The 20000-nt window shown below is 44.4% G+C and overlaps 1 protein-coding gene across 2 annotated transcripts in view; it reads right to left on the bottom strand.

The window, feature by feature from the left end:
• The window catches only part of runx1 (RUNX family transcription factor 1), a 104453-nt gene that overhangs the window by 28648 nt on the left and 55805 nt on the right, over positions 1-20000 (bottom strand). The window contains exons 1-3 of one of the 2 annotated variants that reach the window (XM_063217203.1): positions 5099-5744; positions 3684-3943; positions 1739-1895 (exon numbers count right to left, since the gene is read on the bottom strand). In XM_063217203.1, the coding sequence (XP_063073273.1) occupies positions 1739-1895; positions 3684-3943; positions 5099-5126 (445 nt within the window). In that variant the 5' untranslated portion in view covers positions 5127-5744. Of the gene's footprint in view, positions 1-1738; positions 1896-3683; positions 3944-5098; positions 5745-20000 lie in introns of those variants that run through there. The other variant, XM_063217202.1, reaches the window with a different exon arrangement.

The following is a 20000-nucleotide window of genomic DNA, read 5'->3' as shown; positions in this document are numbered from 1 at the left end:
AGAGAGAGAGAGAGAGAGAGAGAGAGAGAGAGAGATACGGAGGATGACAGAAAAAGAGAGCCTTGAGTTCTGTGAGCGACAGAATGTGTGTTGTGTATGCCTTAGAGGAATAAAGAGACGGTATAGGAGGACAGTGGTTCTGCCACTACTTCAGTCAACTCAAAGCCACTGTCTATCTCTCTCAGGCAGACAGTGTTTATACCTCCTCTGACATTTGTCTATAACACAGACACTCAACACCATCCCTGCCGTACCCGCCGTAGGCAGAGGGGTGAGAGACAGAGGCAGAGGAGGGGTAGCAGAGACGGGTGTTTAGTGCCTATGTATGTTCATGACATGCGTGTGTGCATACCGCGCGTGTGTGTGTGTGTGTGTGTGTGTGTGTGTGTGTGTGTGTGTGTGTGTGTGTGTGTGTGTGTGTGTGTGTGTGTGTGTGTGTGTGTGTGTGTGAGAGAGAGAGAGAGAGAGAGAGAGAGAGACAGAGAGACAGAGAGAGACAGAAACAGAGAGAGACAGAGACACAGACACAGACACAGACAGATGAATAATGAAAAAATAAAAGAAAGGTAATGAGGCCCAGCACTTATAGGATATCATAAGTCACATAAGTCACATATCACATGCTTCCTCTTACTCCCCTGCCTTTTTGTTTTGCCATGTTTCATCTATCTATGCAGCTCTCCATTTCTCTCCCCTTTGCCGCTGGTCATATCACACCACACGTCAGGCTGTTCCCCCTCCTTCCTGCCTTTTATGTTTTTTCTATCCATTCCCCATCCATCCTTCAATGTCTTTCTCACCTCAGCTGCTTCATCCATGTAACCCTCGCTCACTTGTACCATCATGTTTCTGTGCCCTCCCCAAGAGGCAAGTTTTGCTAAACATTAACATAGATTGTGTCATAATTACGAGCTAGGAATTCAGGATAACATGTCTACCAACTTTACTCCACACAAGAGATTATTTTTTTCAATATGGCATCTTGTCACAATTCTTCACTTTTGGCCAATCAGTGGTCCCCTGGCAGGTGGGGCCCCCTAGAATGCAGTCATATCTAGCTTGTGCGTTAAGTCCCCCATGATTGTTCCACCCTTCTTTTTTCGCTTTCTCTATGCCTCCACCTCTCGCTCTTCCTCCCCTCCCTTTCTTTCTATTCTTCTTTTCATACCCCTCCATCTCTCTAACGCTCTCCATCCCTCTCTCACCTCTGCCGCCGCAGCTATCATGTCATGCCACATACTGTAAAATAGAAACATAAGAAGAGGTCGCACCATGCATCAACCTGTTTATTACACAGATGCGTTTCAGTGTTCTGCCTCCCTCAGTGTTGATGAATGGCGCGACCTCTTCTGATTTTTCAATTATTTTGGTCAGCACCTTAAAAGAAATGAAACATTTTTTGGGGGTTGAAGCCTGCTCCAACCTTTACGAACGTTCATGCTACATACTGCATCAATGGCTTCCTCTTCCTCCCCTCCTTTTCTTTTCTATTTATTCTATCCATCCCTCCGCCTGCATCATCTCTTACTGACCTCTGCCATGAGGTCAAACCCTCCTCCAATATTTTTTCCACCCTGATTTGTTTTCAACATTTTTTCCTTTCCATCCCTCCATCCATTCCTGCCTCCCTAGGCTGTGCCACTGCGTCCGGAAAAATACAAGACATTCTCTTTATTTATTTGTATTCCTTCCATCTATAAATCCCCTTCATCCCTCCATCTCTCCATCCCTCGCTCACCTCGTCCGCTGCGTCCGACGAAGCGCAGGTCATTGAAGCGAGCCACCTGGTTCTTGATGGCGGCCGTGGCGTTGCGAAGCTCGGCCGAGTAGTTCTCGTCATTACCCGCCATCACCGTCACCAGCGTGCCGTCGGGAATGTCCCCCAGGGCCACCACCTGCCACACACACACACACACACCACAGCAGGGGAAATCATCAAACATTATATAGAGAGGCAATGATATGCAATTATATATTACTATTAACTCCTCTTTGAAAAGACAAAAGATGAGGAGGGAGGAGCAAATTATAATTGAGGTAAAACAAATGCCCCATAAATCCCCTAAATCAAACAAATGCCCCTAAAATTAAAGGAAGTTAAAAACACCTGCTCGTTACAAACACATGATATTGTAAATATACATGCTCCTGCATGACAGAGCCCTCACCTGCCACACTACAAGAGATGACATATGATGGGAAAAATATATTGCAATGAAGGCAAAAACTGCCTATTTAGACAAGGATAGCGCAAAATGAGGATTGAAAATGCTGAAATGTTGAAAATTACATAATGGTCACGGAACTAGTCCAAAGTTGGAAATTAAACACCTGAATACTGTCTCAGTACTGTGGTCTGTCCCTTATGGCTTCATACACAGAAGCCTACATACGGTTGTTGCTGTATGCTGGCATAGATTTCCGTATCATTTCCAAACTAAATGTGACTTAAATAAGACCCTTTAAAACCAGGTTTTATTGTCAATGATCTATTGAAATATATGAGTGGTAGGGCTATGTTATATAATTGAAACGGCTGAATTGAATAAATAAAAACTATATTGAATTAAAATAATTAAAAACAATATAAAAACAAAATAGCCTATTTTGTCTAATAGTGATGTAATTGTATTACAAGTGGTCAGATATCAAGATCTTAGTGAAAACGACACTCAATAGTTTTTTAAATATCAAAACCACCATGTGGATGATTAAGAGAATAAATGTAGGCCTATCTCTTGTGTCTAAAAACACTCCAAGGTAACGTTATAAAATAGCCTTCCTTTGATTCTTCCTTCAATTGAATTCTATCTTTAAGAACGTGGTTTATTTAATCAGTGTTTTCCACTCTTGTGTGGCTCAACTCCTTATCCAAATCCTTCCAGCATTCCTGGTCAGTTGAGGCGTGCATGTGTGGTCGCGGCAGAGCGAGCAACACACCCAATGTAAATATAGGAGTTCAGAGAAAATTTTCATATTAACCGTAGACGCAGTGTTTAATCAATAGCACATTTACAGCGGGTTTTTGGGCAGACACTTCCCTCCTCATCGCAATACCTTGTTCTGTATTTGGAAATCGTCAAATAAATTTGCATTTTTGGCGACAGTTGAAAATGGAAGAGGTATTACAAGCTATGCAATGCATTAACCACCTTTGCTTCAGGGCGTTCGATAAAATAGTCTAATTAGAAACACACTGAAATCCAAAATTAAATTAACAACAACAAATGTACGCAAACCAAATAATTTTGTTGAAGCAGGCATACAGGAAACATCTGCCTGTAGCCTATTGCGAGTGTAAGATTAGCCTACTTTTGAAATATGAAACTGCTGATTATTTCTAAGTGTGCTGCTAACGATAGACCCTGGAAAATACTATGGCCATGATTCAATTAGCTCCTAGTGTAGTCGCATTTACTGGCCTTTTATAACAGCTGGCCGTATAAAAAAAATAATCCGAGGAGCGACAGTAGGATACACACTTGACAGACCACCTGCGCGCACACACACACAGTCTCACGCACACAATCTTTGTTTTAGCTGCATAAAGTGGAGTCATCATCACTGCACTGCTTTGATGACACACACGACTGGCATAAACAAGCTGACATTCATTCAGGCATCACCCAGGGAGGCAGGGGCAGATACAGACAGACAGCGCATTCAAATAAGATTGAGCCTACCTTGAATGCGATGGGAAGGGTCTTGTTACAGCGCCAGTGAGTGGGGAGCACGGAGCAGAGGAAGTTGGGGCTGTCTGTGCGCACCAGCTCTCCGGGGTGGTCGGACAGCACCTCCACCATGCTCCGGTCTGCCATGCGCAGCTTGCCCACCAGGGCGGCACCACTGCTCTCCTGGGCGCCCAGGGGCAGACCCTCGCTCATCTTCCCGCCGGACCCCAGAGTGGTGGAGGGGGGAGTGAAGCGACGCCCCGGGGCAGGGTCTGGAGGTCAGAATCAGAGAGAGAGAGAGCGAGAGAGAGCATATCAGGTATGGAACCAAAACTTTAAAACGGAAAAGAAATAACAAAGGTCCACACACCAAGACGCATGTACTTCTAGTGGTGGTTTTATTAGCACGAGGGTTTGGACATGTCCTTCATCGAAGTGCCAACGTTAAGCTGTGGAGACCACCCATCCACATAGACAGGCAACATGCATGCAGACATAGGTAAGGTAAAAGGGTAATGAAGGGCCGTCCGTATGGGTTAATCCTTGGGAAATAAGAATGTACTGCCTGCCATAACAACACAAAGCCAAACTATGAGCCAAAACCACACCTATCTTTTCAAACTCTGTCAGAAATTAATATGTTGAAATATGAAGTGCGAAAAGTGATGATGCTAAAAAGGGGGCAAGGTTCATCACGCTCAGCTTCATTTCTCTCCGGGTAGCTACATAGCGGAGCCAGCCAGGCGTCGCTGAATTAACTGTTGAAATATTTTTGGCCCAAAAGTTCTTACGAGCGTGAGTGAAGTGAAGTTAACTTTACTTCCCCCCCACCGGTCGGACCGGGGCCAAAAAGCCTGCACTAGCACCAGCGCCGCACCGCCCCGGAGGCAGATAAAACCATTAAAAGCAACGGCGCTCCGTCTGACAGGGGGGAGCGGCCTGCTGTCATTTCGCCAACCACAATCGATGCCACATGAGTGCGGTTACGAGCTTCCATTTAACTTACTGCCACCCCCTTTCTCTCCTCTCCAAACCCCAAACACGCACACAGAGGCAACCACGGCGAGCAGGCAGCAACCACCCCAATATGCAAACAGCTGCTGACTACAAAGTTAAAGTGATATAGCAATTGGGCAGCTCGGAAAGAGTGCGTAATGCGGTCAGTCAACGTGTGTGTGTTTGAAGGAGACAGAAAGAGAGGGGGGCAAGAGCGCGCGCGTCTATGTTCTAGCCTCACAGGGGTTGTCTGCACGGCTCTCCCCGGCTCATTTCTCACGGGGAGCGCTTGTTCCGCAGTTAACTGGAAGTTAAGATGGTTCAGATAGAATCACTACCTCCTACAGTCAACGACAAAAACACAACCAGTTCACATAGTAAGAAGTTCACTTCCAAGCGTCACAATAAAGGAAGAATGTAACATGTCGTACCGTACTTAGCGTCCCACAGAAAAACCATTTGTTCTTCCTGATGTGGTCTCGACCTTGTGAAAACGTCCAAGGTTTTTAAAGTGGTGGCTTTCCACAAAAATGTCCTCGAAATTCTGAAAGCGCGTCTGATTCCACACTGGCGTCTGGAGTGATTTGCCTACTGCACTCGTTAGTGGGCTTGATATATCCAATGGAGCGAGTTGGTTCCAGTGAGGTTTCGGAGCAAACTTTCAGCCGCCAAGTCAAACAACACGTTCATGAGAGGTCTTGTCTGTAGAGCATGCTAGTCTCCGACACGAGGAAAACCAAAGCCCTCAGAAACGGCTTGACACAGTAGAAACGAAAGTAAGAGAATGATGCAAACAAATCCTCGAAAAGACACACACTGTCTGGTGATGGTGCGCGAGAGGACACATCCAAAGCACCACACCGGTCTCCAGGCGCACTAGTTTAAGCTTCAAGCCTTCACACACACCACTGTTTTTTCTCAGGTCCAGCTGGCCAAATGTGTGGTTTATGTACCCTTAAAACTTTTGAGTGACACTGTCTTGAAATTCTAGAGTGTATTTTTTATAAAGCAGTTTGGGTATATCCTCTTCTTAATCCAGTGGGCACACCCGATCACACACGTCCGCACAGTCCCATGTCCTGCAGATGTGGTGTGAATGAACGTCCCGTCAACAGGGCTGGCTTTTACCGGCAGTGGGCAGTGCAGGAATGCATCGACGGCTGTCTGATTTGCATATCAGAGCTTGGGGACATCCTGATTGGACAATACCCATCACTCTGCCGTGGTTCATCCAATCGGCTTCCTTCTGCTTTTCTTCAGCCAATCAGAAGTCCGTCCGACACAGCGGAGGAGTCGGACAGTCTTGCTTTTGATCAGTCAATGGGATTCCAGGGGTGCACAGCGTGCCAAGGCAAAACTGACGCTTTCTTGAGTTGCCTTTGTAACATGATTGTAAACCTCATGAACACAGTGCTGACGAATTTTGGCAATAGCTGTTTCACTTTGAGTGCCTTAAACACCTTTTAAAAATGAGTTTAGGGCCAATGCATTTAGCAGACTGCTACTGGTTACAGTCTAAAGTCAGATATGCCCATACCCGTCGGTAATCTCATTTCCAAACGAAGAATATGATGTGAGACGTCAATTACGCTTGAACAGTCGTTCCCTGTAGCATATTTAGCCTACATTAAGTTATCATTTGACGATACCCAAACTCCAACATAGCAAGCATGCACTTCATTGCTTGAATACTAGGCTATACATTATTTGGCCATTCTATATAAAAAGGCATTGTCTCTCACATAGCCTAGTATTATGTTTTGTTTCAAATCACATTGGCTTATCAGTACAAAAGCTATAATGTGTTTTGAAGTTGTGTTGCTTGTCATTTTGAATGAAAGGTGAAAATGTTTCTGTGGCGAGGCGACATTCCTACCAAAGTAAACCAAAAGAGGGCAGCATTCAACGTGGACCACAGAGACTGCGGTTTGAAACACAAACCCAAAAGGCCCCAACCCCCAACCCCAACTTCACTGTCATTAATTGCATTCTTACTTTCTTTTCACACGGCCTTTCGTTGCGATGTCCAAGCATAGATTGCATCCATATTCCAATGGTAATACTTTATGGGCCTACTTTTGTATTGTATCAAACCCTGTGCTGAATGCTAATAATAATAGGATAGGCCTATATCTGCTTTATAGGGCCTATAGAAGCGTAGGCCTACTCAAAGACGCTAATAATGGTTAATGCGTTCCGCAATCCTGACTGTAGAAATAAATAATAGGCTACCCTCATACACACAGTCCGTGACAGAAGAGGCAATTGTAGGCCTACATTTAAAACCCTCTCAGCTACAAATGTGTAAGTTAACTAGGCCTAAATGAGTTCAACTTCCCCTTAACTCCTGTCAAACCATCTCTGATTCTTGTTCATTTGTCGTGGGCTATGGTATTCAATTGTTGATGTCAAGGGCAAATTTAAAAATGACAGAAATGATAAACTGAATCCCCACTCTGATATCTTAATTTTATAGCCATTTTGACATTTTGGCAGTAGCCAGTAATGAAACGATCCTGCAAGCACTGCCTTTCATAAACTTGTTTGTATATTTGATCTGACGTGTGCCTCTCTTCGTGTCTGGAAATCTTAAGACTTCTGTCAGTTACCCGCGTATGCACTGACTCCGGGCACAGTTTTAAGATTTAGCCACGGGGTTGAGTATAAAAAATGTAACGTTTTTGCGCTTCAGCTTTTTTCCAGGCGATCTACCCGCGTGATCGGATGTGACTGGCCGCTTCTGACGGTAAACGGGATGGGGGATTTCCACAGCTCCACTCAGCAACTCCACGGGATACAGTTTCTCTTAAAACCTGTTGCCAGCTACAAGAAACAAACAGAACATTTTCTTCGGGAAGTTGGAAGTAATGTTGGCTGCCTTTGGCATGTAGAGTGTGAAAGCCATAATGATGCGCCTGAAGCGAAACTCTCATGGCAACGTTCACCCGTCGCCAGAGGCATCAGTGGGCCTACCCGTGGGCTAATATCTATCTGAATGAATCTTTAATTGTTTTCACTTCTGAAGTTCTGAACTGTTGTGTTTTAAAGGATTCATATGCCTATATAGACTTATCCAATTAGCCTACTTGCCCTACTTTTGTTATGTTCGCTCCAGAGAGAAAAGCGCGCCCTGCATTAATTTCGGCAGCTCAAAAACGGACAGCAAAGATATATTTTTATCTTGTCCACCGCGTGGCCTGTCTGTAACAATCAAAGAGCTTCCTCAGTGTTTAACACGTGTCCTATCACAAGCCCTCCTGACTGGAGTTGACAGGAACGACATGGCAGTTTGAAATGCTTCCTCATACAAGGAAAGGCAAATGTCACAACGGTCAGCCTTTATCGCAGCCAACATAGGGCCAAGTAGGCTATCCTCACCCAATCAGCCTCATTTGGAGTGCGTGAGAGTGCAGCGTGGCCCTGTGAGTCATTTACTTGGGCCCATCGGCGGAATCGATGCCATTATGAGGGACATGTTCATCTGCGCGCGCGTCTATTAAGGGACGCAGATAGCGGCAGGTGCTTCAGCGTGACAAGAGGCCCCGCCATTCATTGTTCGTGCCAGGCTGACAGCCTCAAGTCAATTACGCATTTAAGTGGAAAGTCACGACACTGCAGGAGAAAAACTTACACTTTTTGTGAAGAGATAAAGGCTATGTAATCGAACATTTCCCGTGCGCAATGTATACCCTCTGGTTATGATTGGCAGTTGTCGGTGACATTGGCTAAATTTAACCAATAGGCCACACAGGTTCCTTAAGTCTAGCCTTATTAGAAAACATTAAGAAGGAGATAACAGTAGTTTTCATTAACAACATGGAGTATTTTTTCAAGGCAGAGTTTCAAACTTTAATTTAGGCTATAATTCAAGAAGTAAACGGCTACCCCAACTGTTAACTTCGAAACTCGGTGTGAGATTCTGGCGCAATTAAATGCATTTAAAAGCCCATTATATTTCTCAGCCAATTTCCCCCAAAATACATTCAGAGACCTGCATGTTAGGAAAAGTGCAGACAGGGCATTTAAAATGCACACCCCATGATGTACAGGTTGCCCCATACAGGACGCTCATTATAAGGATGTCCTCAAATTCCTTCTCTCTATGTGTGACCTTCAATTTGCTCCTGCCTTGCATCTTGCATGCAAGCGGTTGTCCCCGGCCCTCTCGCTAAACCTCTCACTGGGTAAAACAACAACCATTGCAGGGCAGGACGTCTTGAGTTTCTCCCCTCTGCCTCGCAGCATCTGAACCGGTGTAATTGGAGCACTTCACCCCGGGGAGATCGATAGCGCTTGTAGTCGGCTATAAAATCTATTGATATGCGTCGCGAAGGTACAAATGCACTGCCATGTTTCACTGATCAATAGGCTACAGGTACTGAGTACACCGGGTCAATGTGGTAGTTAAGCTAGCACAGTCTTGTCATTAAGTCGAAGATTAAACGTATTAAGAATTTGAAAATATTAACATAATTAAATCCAAAACGTTCAAAAACACAAGAAATGTAGGCCTATAAATAAAATGAAAAAGAAAGAATTTCCCACATTTTGCAAAAGTAGAAATAGCCTAAATAAAACACACCACAGCCTTCTTCAGTTTGGCTGTAAGGAAACAAAACAATATGCAATGTGCTGTACACGACCAAACCTCTTTGTGAATCGTATAGATGGATATCATTAGTGAACTTTTATTAATAAAAGTTCAAAATAATTTCTCACAAAACACAACTTAATTTCTTTCTTAAAAAAATAATGTCAAGTACACCATGCAATTATTCTGAACTTGTTATGGATGAATACCATTACACTAATCATTTCACAAATCAACACCATGCTGTGTCCCAACTTGCTGAAATTTCTTTTTCAAAGCTCATTAAAAGTCACTGAAAGTCTAGGTCACCTACGGTAACAAACAGACTGACTGCAGTCAGTGATGAAGGTTTCCTGCTTCACTGGTTCCTTGTAGGCCTATATAATCTACGAACAGTGAAAACTGGAAGTGAAAGAAAAAACTGTGAAAATACTCTAAATCCAGAATTCCAGTAACTAGACAAAAATGACACAAAACAAAGACAAAAAAGACAACACAAAAGGGTGAGCTTCACAGTACAATGCTTTATAACAAAAATGACAACAAAAAAGCAACTGGATGAGTGAAATGACTGGGTGAATGAAGTGAAGGCTTAAACAGAACCGGACCAGGTGAGGAAAGCAGTGCGCGGACACCACAGGAGAGGACAAGACGGTGACAAGAGGTGTCAGATCAGATCAAATGTTGGTTACCAAAGAGCGAGTTGCCGTGACGACCCTTCCTCATGAGGTACATGGTCCAGGAGAGACCAGAGGACGAGCACCAACCTCCCGAGTTCATACCGCCTCGCTTGCAGACACACTGAGATCAAGTGCGTGGGTGCGCTTGAATGTGTGAGTGTGTGTGTGTGTGTGTGTGAGTTTGTGTATGTGTGTGTGTTTGTGTGTGTGTGTGTGTGTGTGTGTGTGTGTGTGTGTGTGTGTGTGTGTGTGTGTGTGTGTGTGTGTGTGTGTGTGTGAGAGAGAGAGAGAGAGTGAAAACGAGTGTTTGAGAGAAGAGAGAAAGAGAAAGACATGGAGAGAGAGACAGAATTGAGAGAGTGTGGAGAGAAAGAGAGAGAGAGAGAGAGAGAGAGAGACAGACAGACAGAGACACACACAGAGAGAGAGAGAGAGAGAGAGAGAGAGAGAGAGAGAGAGAGAGAGAGAGAGAGATTCTTTCCACCTTCACTCATCTGAAGACACTGACTTTAATGTGCACTATATAATGCTGTCTAGTCTATCTACACCCTCACTACATACACACACACACTAACATGCATCTAAGCGTTAACAAGACGCTACTGTGCAAAAAAACGGGAAAATCGAAAGGATGTGTGAGGAGAGGAGAAGGGAGGGTGAAGGCAGAGGAGGGGAGGACAGAAGGGGCGAGGGACGGTAGAGGAGAGAATGTGGGAGGAGGGGGGGAGATATAGGAAAGACGAGATGAGCGGAAGAGTGGTGAGAGAGGAAAGGAGGGAAGAGGAGAGGACAAGTTAGAGGGGGGTGGGAGGCAGGGCTTGACACTGGCACCTGTCAACCGGCCAAATGCTGGGAAAACTTGGCTGTGGCTAGTAACAATTACAGTGCCACTAGTCAATGTGGCAGGTAGCTTATTCAACGGTATGACACATCAGAATAGCATTTATTCTGCATTTTACGCCTTGTGTATCAATTGTTTCAATTTACGTTCAAGAAAAAGCTCAGTTCCTCAGTTTTTATTTGTTTGATTTATTTCCATATAGAAAGCTATGCACTCATCTGATTGCTTTTAACACCTCATCTTCTGAGGTTAGATGAACAGCGTCATAATAAAAAAAAAAAAACAATATCAAAATTGTGGCTAGTAGAATAGCTGGATGGCTAGTTACTCAGGAAAACCACTAGCCACATGGCAGGCAAGCATAAAAAGTTAGTGTCAAGCCCTGGTGGGAGAAGAGATTGGGAAGAGGAGATGAAGAGGAGAGGGAGAAGTTGAGAAGAAGCGAGGAGGAGATGAGCGGAGAAGAGGTGAGGAGGAGAAGGTGAACAGAAGAGGTGGAGCGGAGGAGTAGACAAGATGCGAGGGGGAGGAGGAGTAGATAAAGATGAGGTGGGTAGCAGAGGAGGATGTGGGATGATGGAAAGGAGGTGATGCAAGAAGGAAGGAGGACAGAGGAAAAGTGGGGGAGTAGATGAGTAGAGAAAGAGGAGTATAGGACAAGTGCAACGTAGGAGACAGGAGGAAACAAGAGAAATAGAGGAGCAGAGAGGAGAAGAGGAGAGGCGGCTGAGGGGAGTGTCAGAGAGGTGGAGGGGAGGGGAACTGAGGAGGGGAGGAGTGAAGGAGGCGAGAGGAGGAATGGGGAAGAGGGGAAGGGAGGAGGAGGAGGAGGAGGAGGAAGGGAGGCGAGCTCCTATAGCTGTTTAAATGCGGAGGGGAGAGGAGTAGATGAGGTGAGAGGAGAAATGGAAGGGAGGAATTAGAGAGCAGGGGAGAAGAGGAGGAATAAGAGGAGGAGGAGGAGAAGGAGGAAGAAGAAGATGAGGAAGAAGAAGAGGAGGAGGGGAGGGGGAGAGGAGGAGGAGGAGGAAGAAGATGATGATGAAGAAGAGGATGAGGAGGAAGAAGAGGAGGAGGGGAGGGGAAGAGGAGGAGGAGGAGGAGGAAGATGAATAGGAGGAGCAGGGGGAGGAGAAAGAACAGGAGGAGGAGGAGAAGGAGGAGGAGGAGGGGGAGAAGGAAGAAGAGGAAGAGGAGGAGGAGGGGAGGAGGAGAAGGAGGAGGGGGAGGAGGGGAGGAGGAGGAGAGGAGGAGAGGAGAGCCCCTAGCCGTTTGCTGCAGCCTCAGGAGACAGCTGCCTCTCTGCCCCCAGGCTATCTCTACCTGCTCATTTCATTTAGCTACTTAAATGATTTTCTTTCTGCCTCTCCTCACTTAACCCAACAACCCCCCCCCCCACACACACACACACACACACACACACATACGCACACACACACCCCCACACACACACACACACACACTCTCGCACACGCACACACACACACACACACACACACACACACACACACACACACACACACACACACACACACACACACACACACACACACACACACACACACACACACACACATACAGTACTCTTCTCTCCTCTTCTCTTCTGCCCCTGTCATTGTCTCTCTTTGCCTGTTGGCCTCTGTCTGTCTGTGAGTCTTTCTGTGAGTCTTTCTGTCTGTCTGTGAGTCTTTCTGTCTGTGTGTCTGTCTCTCTCTCTCTCTCTCTCTCTCTCTCTCTCTCTCTCTCTCTCTCTCTCTCTCTCTCTCTCTCTCTCTCTCTCTCTCTCTCTCTCTCTCTCTCTCACCCTCTCTCTTCCACTCTCTCACACATCTCCACATTCGTTCTCCTGCTGTCCCATCTCCTAAGTCATCTCTGAATATTTCTGTCCATGTCTCTCCCTTCCACATACACATGACCCCCTTCAGTCTAGTCTAGCCGGTCCCTGGTGTCTTTCGGTGCTCAAAAGTGTCTAGTTGTTTGTGTTGTGCCCTGGGGCTGCTGAGCTTGCCTTCCTGTTTTTGCATGGCCGATGACAGCTGCCAATATGACGTTTTTGATCCTTTCCTAATAATGCTAAAAGTTATTGTAAGTGCCTTGCTCTAGCTACTTTTAGTTCCTCTTTTTTATTGTGCGTGTGAATAAACAGACATACATGCAGAAGTAGGGAGACACGCAGACACGTAGACAGACAGACATGTGCACAGGCAGACAGACAGACAGACAGATAGACGAATGGACAGGCAGACGGGCGGACTGGCAAGCATTACAGACAATGAGCCAGACAGACTGTTTTGAGACTGAACTGACAGCTACAACACATTTCTATGGTCAGCCTTGGTATTGGATGGGATTCAGTGTTGTCAAAGTGATGGCATACAGTATAGTTTAATGCTATGCTATGCTATACTATGCTATACTATACTATACTATACTATACTATACTATACTATACTATACTATACTATACTATACCATGTCATACTATTCTTTTTCCCGATTTTACTCTTCTTTTTACCTACTTGTACTTCATATTGTATCAGATAATGATTTCCAACAGTACACTATAAAGTGAGCAAGTGAACGTTAGGGATTTACTCACTGTATCCTGTGGTGGAGGAAAGCCATAGTCTTACAGTCTGGTCACTTTGTGGTCACCCAGAGCATACTGTGTCTCTCTCTCTCTCTCTCTCTCTCTCTCTCTCTCTCTCTCTCTCTCTCTCTCTCTCTCTCTCTCTCTCTCTCTCTCTCTCTCTCTCTCTCTCTCTCTCTCTCTCTCTCTCTCTCTCTCTCTCTCTCTCTGTGTTGGTGCATGTGGTTGTGGTAAAAGACAAAAGCACACAAGACTAGAGATGCAGTTTCAACATCTGTGGTATAAAGTGAGTGATATAGCAGGCATGGATTCAAAATGCACAATTCTTCATGTAGTCAAACAGATAGGCTATATTCCAAATAGATAAATATGGACATGAACGCACGGGTGTGTTTCTGAGTTTGTGCGTGCGCGCACGTGTGTGTGTGTGTGTGTGTGTGTGTGTGTGTGTGTGTGTGTGTGTGTGTGTGTGTGTGTGTGTGTGTGTGTGTGTGTGTGTGTGTGTGTGCGTGCGTGTGTGTGTGTATGTATGTGTGTGTGTGTGTGTGTGTGTGTCTGTGTGTGAATTTGGGCACAAGGGAGTTTGTGTGTGTGTGCAAAAGGTGTATTGATCCCTATTGGCCTCAGGGTGCCCTCTCTCTGGGGCTTGAAGGGGACAGACTGGCCCTGGGCATTTTAGCAGGACATGTCCCTAAGAGGACACACACACACACACACACACACACACACACACACACACACACACACACACACACACACACACACACACACACACACACACACACACACACACACACACACACACACACCAGGGGTACCAACACACGCTGATTCAAAATGAGACACAATATGAACATCACACCCACATACACATAGAGAATAAACACACACACACACACACACACACACACACACACACACACACACACACACACACACACACACACACACACACACACACACACACACACACACACACACACGCACACACACTCGAGGTAGATCAATCCATAATCATTTACAGCCATTCCCACTGTCAAGACTCCTGCTCAAACCAATATGACATCCACATTTACTGTATTTATGGTCCTGCATAACATGTGTGCTACTGTGCGAGGTCAAATAGCTGTACTGTACACATATTTCAACATGTGGACGAATATCTCCATTGCTGTTTGGGCCTGAAGATGAGTCCTGTTTTGCACAGACACTAACATTTTTATCACGTGAACAAATTATCTTCAATCATTGTTGTTATTGCTAGGAGTGGAGGGAGTTTGGTTTGGTGAATAATGTGCTATTACCCTGGCCTGGGAACTCCCATACTGCCTTTAGTTCTACACAATCGTTTGGATCCGACTTGTGATTAGGTCTGGTGGTAACCAGGCAACTTTTACCATAATATTGAAAGCAAACAATTTTAAGATGAATATTTTTTACATTGAATTTAAACATTAGTTCAGTCATATTGAAGACTCATTTATACAGTAGCTTAATATTTTTAGTTTCAATATGTGAAGGTACAGTACAGTATACAGCCATTGTAGAGCACTAAGAACCTAAAGGCCTATAGTTGTAATACTATATTGCACTACTATTGCTAGTACATTGATGTAGGCGACTCTTGTTTTTATGAAGCGGTAATAATTCATTTGCACAATACCTTCACGTAAAAGAAACACAATGAAATGAAAACGCATTCAAGTTTGATTACAAAAAATCAACCCGTGCAATCTTTAGCGCTATTCACTAAATTGGATTTTGAGTAATTGCACTTGGGCTATTTTATCGTAATTATCTCACAATTATCAGTTAGAGTTAATTAATGCAAAGAAAGCTGAGTGGAACAGCATTGATTAGATACTGAGTAATTAATGAATAAGCGATTCATCAAATGAACATACCACTTTGGAGACATTGAGAAGAACAACAGAATGATGACTGGTAGATACTTTACACTGATTATGTATTTGCAGTTAATATGCACTATACCAACATATTATAATATCATATTTGTACTCTTATTCTTTCTACATTTCTACTATTGTAAATGCAGCGTTGTTCTTTGCGGTTATAACTTATCGTGATTAAATTCTGCACGTCTTGACTTAATTCATATAAATGATGATCCTGTGCGTTCAATGTCCTCTCTAAGTGATTCTTCCAGCCCCACACCAGCCCCCTCTACAACAGTTAGTTAAGAGCGAGAGAAACAAAAAGAGAAAAAAAGGGGTGGGGGGGTAAACCGGCCCGTTTGTTCTGCTGTATAATTCATGGTGCCGTAGTGCAGATGCAGTTAACTGCTGCTGCTTAAAAAGTAATTAATTGATTTTCTGACATATCAGTTAGCAGGCTAGCGGGTCGACCAAGCAAAGTGCTCTACACCCTTTCTTTCTTTGCTATATTCTATTCCAGTATTCTGCATCTGGCTTTATTTCATTTTGTATATACTGGAAAAATTACCTTTTTATTATCAATGTTAGATTGAAAAGATCTAGCAGCTCAGAACATAAAAAGCTGTTCACACGCACGCATACACACACACACACACTAACACGCACGCAAGCACGCACACGCGCACGCGCACGCACACGCACACGCCCACGCACACGCACACGCACACGCACACAGCTGTATTGACATTGCTGCAGATGACAGAGGGTGTTTTCTTTTCCTTTCTCAGACACACTTTATCACAAGAGGGCTTCTTTTCCCATGAACCTTTTGAGAAAGTCCACCCCAACCAACCTTCTTCTAAAACAGGCAGGCCAACAAACAGACCGACCGGCACACTGACACACATGCAAGCAGACAAAGAAACACACACTCACACAAGCTCACATACACACACAACATACAAACACATAAGAACAACATGCTCATCCGATTTTAGATGGAGTTGCACCTATGCATGTATAGGGTGTGTACGGAAACAAATATCTAGGCAGCGTCACATGGATCATTGTTTTTAATGAGCCATTTACTGCAGTACATGTGTAACATGATTAGGAGGTGCCAAAGAATGAGACTGTCTGGCTCAAATGAATTGATCACTACTGCTTTTTACTGATTTACTGATGATGACTGACTTGATGCCCAGTTGCTGCTCAGATATCGACAGTGTGTGTGTGTGTGTGTGTGTGTGTGCACGCTCGTGCGTGTGTGTGTGTGCACTGGCGCACGTACGTGTGTGTGTGTGTGTGTGTGTGTGTGTGTGTGTGTGTGTGTGTGTGTGTGTGTGTGTGTGTGTGTGTGTGTGTGTGTGTGTGTGTGTGTGTGTGTGTGTGTGTGTGTGTGCGTGCGTGTATGTGTGTGCACGCATGCACGTGTGTGTGTGCGTGTGAGTGCACTGTATTCCCCAAGGGAGTAGGCTAGGGGGTCAGCTGCATTAATGCACGCCCCCCCCAACCCCCACCCCTCCTCGCACCCCCACCTCCTTAGGAAGCTAACGACATACAGTAGACTTTAACTATCCCTCTGTGAGACTCAATCTCTCCTCCATCCTTTATCTCTCTCCCCTGGGTCTCATATCCCGACCGCCAGCCTCACTGGAGACCAGGCGTGCATTCTAGAGCTAGGCCTGCATGTGGGATAGCAGACCCGGATATTCAGACAAGGTCTGCCTATGCTAGAGACTAGCCCTCCATGTGGGATATCCTACCGAATACTAGGATGAGGTCTACATGCTATTGACCAGCCTTGAATGTCAGATGTCAAGCCTGGATACTCAGACATCCAGCACTGGAGACTGCATACTAGAGACAACAGATGCTACAGATGCCGTTAAATGTGCTTCACCAAAAATAAAAGCAAAGGAATAAACAAAAAACAAGAAATAAAGAAAGAAAACATTTTGAACATTTTAAACATAACTAGAATCTAAGAAAATTAAAACATTAAAATCAGAAGTTAAAACATTAAATTATTATAGACTAGACATCAATATGAGAGGGTGGAGCTGGATATGCGGTATCAGGCTACGACATCTTAGGGCTCTGCATACTTCACGTGCGCATTTTGTCGTGTGTGGCGCGAGAACCATTAATGACGTCATCACTTGCGACAGACTATTCATACTTCAGAAGGCTTTCGCTCGCATTGTCGGAAGTGCCCTCTGCTGTTCATGAGAGAAACGGCAGTATCTTTCGCAACTCGCAGCGTGAGTTCTACGGATGTATAAAATAGAAAGCCAAACACGGCTGCTGTAGGGCTACTGAACGTCTGCCTTGTGACTTACCACATTGAAACATATATTTTTTGTTGTAGCCTACATTGCCAGATCATTCCAAGACCATGTGAGAGCATTGTTCTGGCGGCAGAATTTATAAATAGATCGCCGAACACAACGTGCTTCTGAACAAAGTAAACAATTGTTTCACTGAACAACATTTAAGAGAGAAGATAAAATAACTCTCTAGGACATTTTATTATCCTCAAAATGATACAGGATCCATTCTGTAGTAGCCTACAGTAGTTGTAGCCTCTCTTCGCAACTCCTGCTTTGTCTGCCTACCTGCGTGGTCGCTGGTGGCGCACGACAAGTTACAAAAAATGTGGGGTGCACGACGTCGCGACACGGCAGCTCGCGCCACGGCGTGTGACATCATTTTGGGTCACGTGACGGCGCGAGTGAGGTCGCGATTGAGGTCGCGAGTGAAGTATGAAGGAGGGTAGCGCCAGTCACGACAAGTATGAATCCCCCTTAAGGCTGCAGACCAGAACTGCAAAAACAGTAAATGTTTCAGAGCACATATGCAGAGCCGGATTAAAGCACAAGCTAGATATGGCTGTAGCCTAGGGCCCCCCCAACTGCCAGGGCCCCCCTGATTGGCCGAAAGTGAAAAATTGCAGAATCGGAATAAGATGTAATGTTGAGAAATTAATCAATTAATCAAATTAATCAAATTAATCAATCGTGTTGAGTATAGACAGAGAGAGTAGAGAGAGAGAGGTTCCATTGGCCCATTGTTTCCGGGTTCTATTATTGGGGGGGAAATCCCCCTTTAGGCAGACCTAGGCAGACCTAAGGACTGTTCTATTCAATGCTAGGAGCATTATGACACGCCCCTTTAGGCAGACCGGAACCTGGTCACGTTAGGTGCCCATAGAAACCTATACACCGATCCGAGGAAATAACCGGAAGTAGAGCGGCCGCCATTACTGGATTGCTTCCCGAAGCAAACTTGAATCTGGACAGTGGAGAAGTCCGTAATTTTATAAGCCAATAGTAGCCAAGTAGAACTAATTTAATATACCTATGATATGTGGCTGTTAAAAGAAGATCAGTGCCATTAAAAACGAGACATTTAGGAGCTTTGAAAGTCTATAAATCGCTTAATAAATATAGGTGGAAATGAGACTGCCACAGGCAAGCTAGCGGCTAACAACTAGCCAACTTGTTGTAAAATAACACAAGGTTAGCTCTGGCTTGCTAGCCAACTCCGAGGATGTAATGTTGACAACAAACAATTCACACAACCATTTAACAACCCCGAATTACTCAACATTTCGCTGGTAGATCAAGGAGGGTCTTGGGGTTGAAAACAAGGATTTTTTTTAAACTTTATAAGTGAAACCACAACTTATTAACAAACTCCTTTTGGGGAGGTGTAACACAAGGCTAACCATCCGGGTTGCTAACTAAATCAGAGTATGTAATGTTGACAACAAACAATTCACACAACCATTTAACAACCCCAAATTACTCAAAATGTCGCTGGTAAATCAAGGATGATCTTGGGGTTGAAAACAAGACATTTTTGAACTTTTTAAGTGAAACCAGAATTAATTAACGAACTTGTTTTGGAGAGATGTCTGGTAATTGACAGAAGGCTAACCATCCGGGTTGCTAGCTAAATCCGAGTATGTAATGTTGACAACAAACAATTCACACAACCATTTAACAACCCCAAATTACTCAAAATTTCGCTGGTTAATCAAGGAGGGTCTTGGGGTTGAAAACAAGACATTTTTGAACTTTTTAAGTGAAACCAGAATTTAATAACGAACTTGTTTTGAAGAGATGCCAGTTAGCCCACACATAGCTATGTCTTCAGTACAGCATTACATGTCCTTCTTAAATTGAATGTTTCATTAATTTATTCTACCAGTTCATGATATAGCTTTATTAATCACCTGTGGCCACTGTCTGTCATCGTTTATCCAAGAAACTTTATTCAAAACTTAATTCAGGCCGTCATTTTGATGGTCTCAGTCACCAGAATTGATAAGTGCAGCAACTATACATGGCATAACGGAGAACGGCACACTTCAGTAATGGCGGCAGCGCACAATGGCGGCGTCCATAAATCGCTTCTCGGATCGGTGTATTATGTTGGCATATCTCTATATACTTAAAGAATCTCTGGTACAGATGGTAGAAATGTCATCCTGAATTCCTAGCTCATACTTATGACACTGTCTACGTATTTTTCTGCGAAATTTGCCTTCTGGGGGACCCAAGAGCAACCTGCAGCCTAAGGGTCCAAGGCTATCTTAATCCAGCCCTGCATAATTATATGGTCACACTATATGCTGAGCACATATGATCACACTCGATTTTAGTTTTCAATTTGAACTCTTTCTAGGTTTCATTCAACAAGTATTCATTCAACTCTGAAGCAGTTGAATT

This window comes from Engraulis encrasicolus, chromosome 15, assembly GCF_034702125.1.
Source record: "Engraulis encrasicolus isolate BLACKSEA-1 chromosome 15, IST_EnEncr_1.0, whole genome shotgun sequence".
Lineage (NCBI taxonomy): Eukaryota > Metazoa > Chordata > Actinopteri > Clupeiformes > Engraulidae > Engraulis > Engraulis encrasicolus.
Note: the sequence above shows the minus strand (reverse complement) of the source record. Positions and strands in the feature narration are given on the sequence as shown.